Raw genomic sequence first — 9,774 nt, 5'->3', positions numbered from 1 at the left:
TATATATATATACATATATATATATATATATATATATGTATGTATGTATATAGATTTATTAGATGAGCGTAAATACTTTGAAACCTTGTTATGCGAACGATAACAATGATATTCCACTATTTGGTTGTAACTACTAACACTATGTACTACAGCTAGATACTAAACATGAGTGCTTGAGAACTATCAATGCGAGCCGCACGGAACCACAAGAGCACGCAGAAAGGTAATAGATCTGTTATATACATATATTCAGAGCAGAAACAATGAGTGGTCACAATACAGTTGCATCAGATATGAATGCGTGCATACTAGCTATAAACATAGAAATAACATAAATTTTAGACGCTCGACATGAATGACACACTACAACCTACCAAATCCCATGTCCAAGCCGGCATTGTTCGACTTCGCGGGTTTGGGTGGTTTGCTGCGGCCAAACATGTCGTTTCAGGACCAGCCGCTAGTATAGGGTGAAGGATATACGAGAACCGGAATCAAACACTCCGTTTCGATATACACAGACTGCACCTGTAAGAACTACTGAAACAGACACTGTGCTTAGACTAGCAATGGATCGGGAGTGTAGTTATACTACAAAATAATGTGTTTATATACTACAATGGACTGATAACTTTGTAAATATGGTGTTGTGACCTTAAAAAGTGCATATGTATGCTTAAAACATATGTGAGTACACCAGGAGATATCATAACAAAAATAATAAATATAAATAAACATAGCCTCCTACGAAGGCTATTGAAATGTTGTTGAGACTTGAGAGTTGAGAGTCTTGAGTCCATTGGCGATAAAGTCATGACTCATCAAACGTCACCTGTAAATGTACAGAACTTTATTTTTCTTTGCGCCAAAATTTTAGCCTACCAAATTTAGTACTCTATTTACGGCACCAATTTACGGCACCAATTTTTTTTGTGAAATGTTTTTTTTGCGTCCTGGCCAAAATTGGGGAACCCCCCCCTGCCCGGCTCAACTATCTGCACAATCACACAGTTATTTATTGGCACACAAAAAGAGAGAAGAGAGCGGGACAGCGGGGTATGTAATATGCAGTTTTATATCTAGACAAAAAAAAATATCCCAGAAAACCAATAGATTGGTAGGACGATATTACCGTTTTAAGAAGTGCCGTCGTGGAATTCCCCTGTTCCTTGTTTTAAATATCAGACATATCTGCGGTCCGGCTATGCACGAGGTCTGCTTTGCAACGTTGGTATATAATCGTTAAAGGTGGAGTACTTCAACTGAGTATTAGTTCATTATATGTGGAAAACCTATACTGTTCAACATACTCGCATCAAACAATCGTTATGGCCGCGTTGTCAAATCCAATGACTCCACTTGAGAACGGCTATAGTTTGAGGCAGAAAAAAAGTAACGAAAACCTATAGATTCATATTTGAAAAAAAGCACTTGACAAAATGCGCGTAAAGATGATTTTGATATATTTATACATATTTGTTGTGTTTTTCTTCACTGAACATCGGGCATCGAATAAAAAAATGTGTCTTTTTTTTGTTTCCTGGCATGATCCTTGTCCTTTTGGACTATCTGACAATCTCATAGAAACTCGCATAGTCAGAGATAGAGAACTAGAGACTAGTCCACTCGTCACACTCCACTCACCACTGTAAATACATTATGTATTTATATACTGTCCAATGTTTATTGTTTTTTTTATAGTATTCTAACCTTTTCTCGGACAAAATTTCAGAAGTAAATACTCAATAAAAGAATTATTTGGTTTAGCTCAAAAATCAGTGAGAGGTTCAAGGAGCGGAGGAGTGTTTTTTTATAAACAAAAAAGAATTCGCCCAACAAGTCAATCAAAAACGTATATTTATGTATGTGCGGTTTCCGATACGAATGTATCGGGTATCCCCGCCCGGATTTGGCTTCGGCAAGGACTGAGCAGTGAGCACTCCGCAGGGCGCAGGAGCCAGGAGCCCAGAGCCCCAGAGGCGGTGCCTGACCCCTTACCCCTGTTTGAGTGTTTGAGTGTTTTCAATTTTTCATACAAGAGAATGTATAAAGAAACTATAACCGTTTCCGCTACTATGTAGAGAGACTCTAGAGAGTACTCTAGAGTATATTGTTATTACCTTTTTAAAAAAGCCTTCAATTTGGGGGTTTTTTAAATACTGTACAATGACTATGAGTGTCAGACTGTCAGTGTACACATGTTTAAGATTTCGTCATGAAAATAGGCGTTAAAGTTCAATTTTTATTCAGCACATGTACACGTAACGTAATGAGCAGTGAGATTTTAGATTTAGACTGCAACGGTGCTACCCCTGAGTCCCTGACTCTCTGATATGTACTCTCCCTCGCCCTGCTGAATGAGGCTGGGCCTGAAGCCTAAAGGCCCTGAACCCTGATGAGTGATGAGGGCTGAGCCGCTGGGGCCCTGGCATTTCTCATGTGACATTTCTGATTTCTCACCACATGTTGTATCAGCAATGCAGCATGTACTATGTACATAAGTGTGTGAAATGTATCTCATTTGTTTTTAAAAAATATTAATAAACAGAACTTTCTTTCTAATAAAATATGCAATATTTATCAGTGAGTTAGCTAACAATCACGGCCCCACAACTGTTCAGACTTCCTGGCTTGCTGGTATACGATAAAGACGCGTCTTCGTAGCAAACTAGTTTCCGACTCGTCGCTATATGTCTTCTAAAGAGAATATCATGACGTATATCGTACATCTGACTATAATAAAAGACATATCATCCAAACATATCGTTATAGCGAAAAGTTATGTCTTAAATCAGCTCGGCAGACTTCACAAGAAGTTCAGACTTCAAAGTTCAGACTTCAGATAGTAGTCAGTAGTGAGATATGTAGTGACTGCGGTGATGGTCTGTTCTCTGTACTCTACTAGTAACTAGTAGTGTCGATATTTATACTACTATGTAGCAAAATTAAGTAAATAGTGCGATTATGTACCGAGTACTGAGTAGTGAGTGTGTTAAAACCCCTAAAATGCTCAAACCCTAATCAATAAAGCATGTACAGTTGTACACTGTGTAAATACTATGTACATACTACATACTACACCAACTCACCACAAGTTCATAGACGTAAGCAAGAGACCTAAAAAGTAATAACAGTAAAACAGTGAAACACACTATGTAGTACACTACATATGTCATTTGTACATACTGTACAATAAATGTACACTGTACAGTGTATGAACAGAATGATACTAGGAAATAGTTTTAAAAATTACACTGTTCACTGTGCAGTGTGCAGCTGTGCAGACTGCAGCATACACTGACACTCATTACCTCAATGAGTACTCTCTACTCTGGGCGCCATAATTATTCTGATCCATGGCCAACCATATACCAGGAAAATAAATTCCATTTTCGGGTTTTATTATAAATTTTATTGCCTCCTGTATAATTTTTTTATCCAATTCATTATATTCACAGTTTTGAGTTTACACACAATTGTTTAAGCTTACCTGATAATGGGGTAGTTGCACTTGAATGCTTCAACGTTCATGTTTGACCTTTATTTAGACCTTTATAAAGCTGCAATCTCCTGGCTGCTACACCACTAAGCTGATCTGCCTATCACACACCTGATAACTCGATATACATACACAATGCAAACCTCGACTGTGGAGCTTGTCCTCAATGCTGATCTCAATGAGGATAAAGAACATGTGTTGTGGTACAAGTCGAAGAAATTTCTGGTAACGTATTCTCTAGTCGATTCGATTGTTGTTATAATGTATGTTATTCGGTTGATTTTAGTCGTTGCTGCATTGTATGATAAATGGCTGAACCATTTTAAGGTCTTAGTTGCTAATTTTACCATTGCACTATGCATGCAAGTCGACAATACTATGCATTCGTATAGTGTCACACAATGTTATGAAACGCGATCTAGTGTAAGCATTTGAAGTATGTGATCCCAATGTTATACGCAGCATGACACATCATATATATATATATATATATATTCAGTTGTGATATATAACTATAGTTTCATACAACTTCTATACATAATTGCCTATTCTGTACACCCTGTAGATTTGGGTGCCAGTTGCACTCTTGTGTCGATCTATCCCCATAGAACCATTTACTTAGAACCGTTCTACGCTCAAATACCAAGCACCATACAATTTCTAAACAGAAATACCTAATCTAAAACCACTGCAGATTGGGGTGTGTGTGGTAGCCACGGCTTGTGTGGCAACCGGTATTTCTCTGGCTGTGATCTCTGCCAACAACACTGCACATGAGACGCACAGAGCCGAAGTGCGCGCCAGTATGTCAACGCCGGTAGCAGGCACATCCTGGACACTCGAGGCCTGGGGCTACAAGTGTGTGGTGTGACGTGTTATATGAAGTGCGTGTTCGCGAACTGTGTTGTGATGTGTGTAATGTGATTGTTATATGAACTGTGCTATATGAAGTGTGTGTTGTGATGTGTGTAGTGTGAATTGTTATATTTATGGGAGTTCTGAAGTTTTATATGAAATATGTCTCGTGAAGTGTTATACTATAATGTGTGTTAGTATGTGTGAGTTGTGCAATGTATGTTGTGAACTTGTGTATAAAGTGAGTGTTATGGTGTGTGAGTTATGTATTGTGTGTTGAGAAGTGTTAAATAAAGTGTGTGTTCTGATGTGTGAGTTGTGAAGTGTGAAATAAAGTATGTGTTATGATGTGTGAGTTATGTATTGTGTGTTGAGAAGTGTTAAATAACGTGTGTGTTCTGATGTGTGTTTTGAAGTGTTATATAAAGTGTGTGTTAATGTGTGAATTGCGTAATGTGTCCTGTGCAATGTTTTATGATGTGTGTTATAAAGTGTGTGTTGTGACTGGTGTACATTGATGCTTGTTTGGTGGCGGGTGTGGGATATGAGAAGTACGGCAGTAGGTGGATGTCAAATGGGTTTGTGGTGGTGAGGTTGTATTATGTGGTGTGTGTTGTCAGCTGTGTGTGTGTGGAAATTTCCTACTGAATGAATATGCGCACTCAGATTCGTTGCATCATTTCATATTACATACCAACTGATTTAGTCACAGATATGTATCCCAGCTGGTGTATTTGTGCCTAGTAGATATAATTGTGCGATGTTCAGCTCAACTGCAGCTCAGTCGAATAAAACCTGGTTTTTCTGACCGGCCGGAACAACGATATATTCGCTCGTGTTAAGCTCACTTGCCCAGCCTATGAATTCACACAAGGAAAGTTGTTTGTACCTAATAACAAACACGCCATCCTCAGAATGTATACGTGCATCTACGTCAGCTGTTTGCTCCATATTGCTAACATATCTTTGCTTTACCATAACTTCATACACAGAGACGAGGTGAAGGATGACAACTATATGGTGGTTGTAGACATGTTCGACACATCCAAGTCTACTATTGAAAAGTACCAGGACGAAGGCCACTTTGTTATTTGTAAGTTGCATATGCATTGTATGAAGAAGATGTCCTCTGCAGAGAATTTGCTTGTATATATATAGGTGTGCGTGTGTGTGTATGTGTATACATATATATATGTGTGTGTGTATGTGTATACATATATATATGTGTGTGTGTATGTGTATACATATATATATGTGTGTGTGTATGTGTATACATATATATATGTGTGTGTGTATGTGTATACATATATATATGTGTGTGTGTCTGTGTCTGTGTATGTGTATATTTATATATATATATATCTATATATATATACGTGTGTGTGTCTGTGTGTCTGTTTTGTGTGTTTTTTGTTTACATATACATATAGATATGTGCGTGTGTATGTGTGTGTGTGTGTGTGTGTGTGCTGACCATGTACGCACGTCCTGTGTTTGAACAACATGGGGTCGTATTTCTCGAGTGTGCCTTTGCCCCGTTCTTACAGAATACTGCCATCAAAGATGATTGTTTTGATAGTTAACATGGCCCGTAGTTTGTGTTTATTGCTATGTTTCAGGTATCTCGTCCATTGAATTGAACCATGAGCGCATCTGTCATTCGATCAAACTAGATCTCACTCCTCACAAACATACTCACACTATCCTACCCACACGAAGTCGTACCGAACTACCTTCGCTCTGAGGTGCAACATTCAGCGGTATATATACCTGTTGCATCAATACACTCTACCATTCATCCAACCCTCGGCGGTATATATACCTGTTGCATCAATACACTCTAACATTCATCCAAGCCGATGCCTGCCCCTCACAAGCTATGGCACTTGCCATGTGTATCTTCTTATGTGTGTACAGGCTACTTTAATACTACGCCCATACTGCTTTCAAACATGCTACATCTACAACTCGCCTTAAACCCTATACCCCAACCTCCCATAAAACCCCGTGCCTCCCACAGGCTATATAAGCGCAGGCACGCTGGAGTCATGGCGGCCTGATGCGAACACGTTCCCTGATTCTGTGTTGGGGTTGGCGATGGAAGACTGGGCTGGCGAGAAGTGGTTCGACATCTCTAAGATATTCGAACTGGAGGAGCTCATGGAGCCGCGCTTTCAGATGGCCAGAGATAAGGGCTGTCAGGGGTATGTGGTGGGAGTGGGCGCTATTTATAGCTGGCCAATGAGATGCGAACTGAGTGAATGGTTTGGGGTTTGTACACGCCCAAGGGAATAGTTATGCATATACAGCCATTGTAGGTTGGGGAGGGTGTATATGTCACGGGTAGCACACCCTAATGCTCTAAAACCATAAAACTATGAATGGAATGATAGTACACAGATCTTCCGCTGATAACTTGTCTTAGGGTTTTATGCATACATATTTATTTATATATGTATACAAATATATATATATATATATATATCGTATGTATATATGTATAGATAGTGTATTTGTTATATAGTGTGTATATATATATACGTGTGAGTGTGTGTGTATTTATTTATATATGTATATATATATGTATATATACATATATATATATATGCTTATGTTTATATATATTTATATGTATGCTTATGTTTATGTATATGTGTACATGTATATATGAGTTTTTTACCAAACTCGTACGCTCATCTATACTTTTCTAAACCCTGTAGCATAGAGAATGACAATGTTGATTGCTTCATTAATAAATGCGTCTCGGGGATGGACAAAGTTGATTTGACGGGGTATCAGGTATGCTGCGAGTTTTCGTTCTATGTTCTCATTAGTCAGATAGCTGTCAGGCAGACAAGTACTTCACCTCATCTGTTAACATTACAGTGGTACTGATGTATTATATATATATATATATATATATAGATGTGCGTGTGTGTATATATATATATATATATGCTGTCACTTCTAGTCTACAGATCATCGTGTCTACAGATATCGAAGTACTCAGATGAAATGCAACATGTTACGTCCGTGATATTTGTCAGCCACAACATTGCATCATCTATCGTTCATCGCTTTCTTTTGTCTGCGGGGGGGGGCGGGTTCATCTACGCCCCAATTTACAATGTTGTCCAGATTGTTATGTCTGCTGTAAAGCCAGCAGCCCCAAACTAAACCAAATAGGACTTTGTAATGAATCTTTCTCACAGCTCAACTACAACAAATGGCTAGCAGACACGGCCCACAAATACGGCATGATATCCTCACTGAAGAACGCAGGTGATCTGGTGTACCAACTCGTCGATTGGTTTGACATGGTATGGCTATTTATATCGATACTCATAATACCAAGTATGCATATACACGTCTTGGCATGTCAAGTGCCCCATCAGAGATTAACATAGACGCACCTACTACACTTCAATATATGGCATGCACATACACGTTTTGTCAAGTGGAGATTAGAACATCCACCAGGTGTTGCCATGGTTACTGTCAGTGCTTCTTTTTCCGAGCCGAATTCTGGACATTGTTTTGCGCGAGTATCGTGTGATATGTGTTCCCTTGTGGGCGGCCGTGCATTCTCTGACTGTAAACCTTAAACCTAAACCCCTCTACCCCTTATCCCTCCAATCGCTGTCGTCCTTGCACACAGGTCATCGTTGAGGAGTGTGCCAATTACAACGGTAAGTGTGTCTAAGAGACTTAATGGGCTGTTCTTGTGTCGATCACATTTACGTTGCTCTCATGTACTGCAGCGTATTCGGTTTATGTATGTATGTATATATATATGTAGCATTTAATCTGGCATCATATGCACGACGCTACATGAAAGTTCGGTACTTACCTACAACTAATCTTTCAAACAAGGTAGCATATTACCTGGCCTATACTCATATTTTTGCTCTGTTCTTTATCGCAATCAGAGTGTGGACTGTACAAGCCGTTCACCCAACAGAACAAAGGCATCTTCTCCGTTGAATATAAAACATCGTCAACGGCCGCCAAATGTTCGGAAGCCAAGGAAGAGTTCATCCGGCGCAAATGGAACTCCGACAGCACCTGGAAAGACTGCGACTACTAATTAATTCTCGCTCAGTTACAGCTACTAAATTCCGTCAGTTACTATGATATCAGTAGTACGGCAGTCACCGTCAGCTACTATGATATTTGTAGTACGGCAGTTCCTATCAGTAGCACGGTCAGCGACAGTTGCCATTGCTGTGGGAGCAGTAGCACTGTAGAGTTGCACGCACGTCAATCGGACTGGATTATTCCAGATTGACACACACCTCCTCATTATTGGCCAAACCTTAAAACGCTGAAGTGGTGTAGCTTCGTTGGTGTTTGATATAGAAGGCTATAATCGTGTGATCTCTAAGTATTGACACTCGCCGTGCCGTCATACACATGTGACGCTGGCCTCCGGCAGGGGAGGGGGGGAAAGGGGGGGTTAATATACCATAGTAGTTGAGGCATAAAATATAGCATAAATAGCAGTAGATTGCATTAAATATCATTAATATATAAGGCAAAATCAGCGCGACGTTCTCGCGCTTAACCGCCACACCCTTTTTACCAATAAACTTTAACCGCTTAACCGCCACACCCTTTTTACTAATAAACTTTCACCGCTAACCTAAGTACTTAACTCGCACAGTGTCAACTGTCAAGTGAACGAGACAGGCTATGTATATCTCACAAATCAGCCGTGTAAATCTAAATAGCATATCGCACGGCACTAGAACCTAAAAACCCTAAACTTGGATCTAGCTTTGCAAAATCATGCGTCTGTTCAGCTTTCTGAATACATATTTATCGATGTCTACGCTGCTTTCTGGATTCAAAGATATTTATTTACATTACAGATTCGCCAAAAAGCACGGCGTTGCTAATTAAGAACGCCCTCGCTACTTCTCTGGACCAAACAATGTACGATACTTGTGGGCTTGCATGGCCAAACGTAATGTATTTCGTATGTTTTAAACTGTACTCTGCAGTACGGGTGAGTGCTGTGGCGCTCCTATCGTACCAGCGTAGCCATACGACAGTGTCGTATTATGATATAAAGTGTCACAATTCCGTCAGGAATAGGCGTGTTCGCGAATCACAGTATCACATGAAGTACCTATCCTCTGTTGTAATTTTAGCTATGAATTTCATACGGTTATTACAGATGGGATATTTCATAGTTGGAACCGTGTTCGTATCAGTCGTATGTATACTATTGGTGTTATATGAGAATAATAGTCTGACGGAGCCTGTACCGTAGCGTGTGCAGTGTGTTTGTATATCCATATATAAATTTATATATATATACATATATTTGTATATATATATATATTTATATGTATATATATGTATATGTATATAAATATGTATATGTATATGTATATGTATATGTATATGTATATGTA

The 9,774-nt window shown here is 39.2% G+C and overlaps 1 protein-coding gene across 1 annotated transcript; it reads left to right on the top strand.

Annotated features, from left to right (window-relative positions):
* Window positions 1-3,634: 3,634 nt before the first annotated feature.
* On the top strand, window positions 3,635-8,955 carry SARC_07259 (hypothetical protein; the record flags this gene model as incomplete). Its single annotated transcript, XM_014298811.1, has 8 exons — window positions 3,635-3,724; window positions 4,194-4,357; window positions 5,347-5,447; window positions 6,375-6,558; window positions 7,075-7,153; window positions 7,567-7,674; window positions 8,013-8,043; window positions 8,284-8,955. The coding sequence occupies 8 exons, from the start codon at window positions 3,635-3,637 to the stop codon at window positions 8,439-8,441; spliced, it is 915 nt and encodes a 304-aa protein (XP_014154286.1). The 3' UTR covers window positions 8,442-8,955.
* Window positions 8,956-9,774: the final 819 nt, after the last annotated feature.

The sequence above is a fragment of the Sphaeroforma arctica genome (assembly GCF_001186125.1).
Source record: "Sphaeroforma arctica JP610 unplaced genomic scaffold supercont1.564, whole genome shotgun sequence".
Classification (NCBI taxonomy): Eukaryota; class Ichthyosporea; order Ichthyophonida; genus Sphaeroforma; species Sphaeroforma arctica.
Note: the sequence above shows the minus strand (reverse complement) of the source record. Positions and strands in the feature narration are given on the sequence as shown.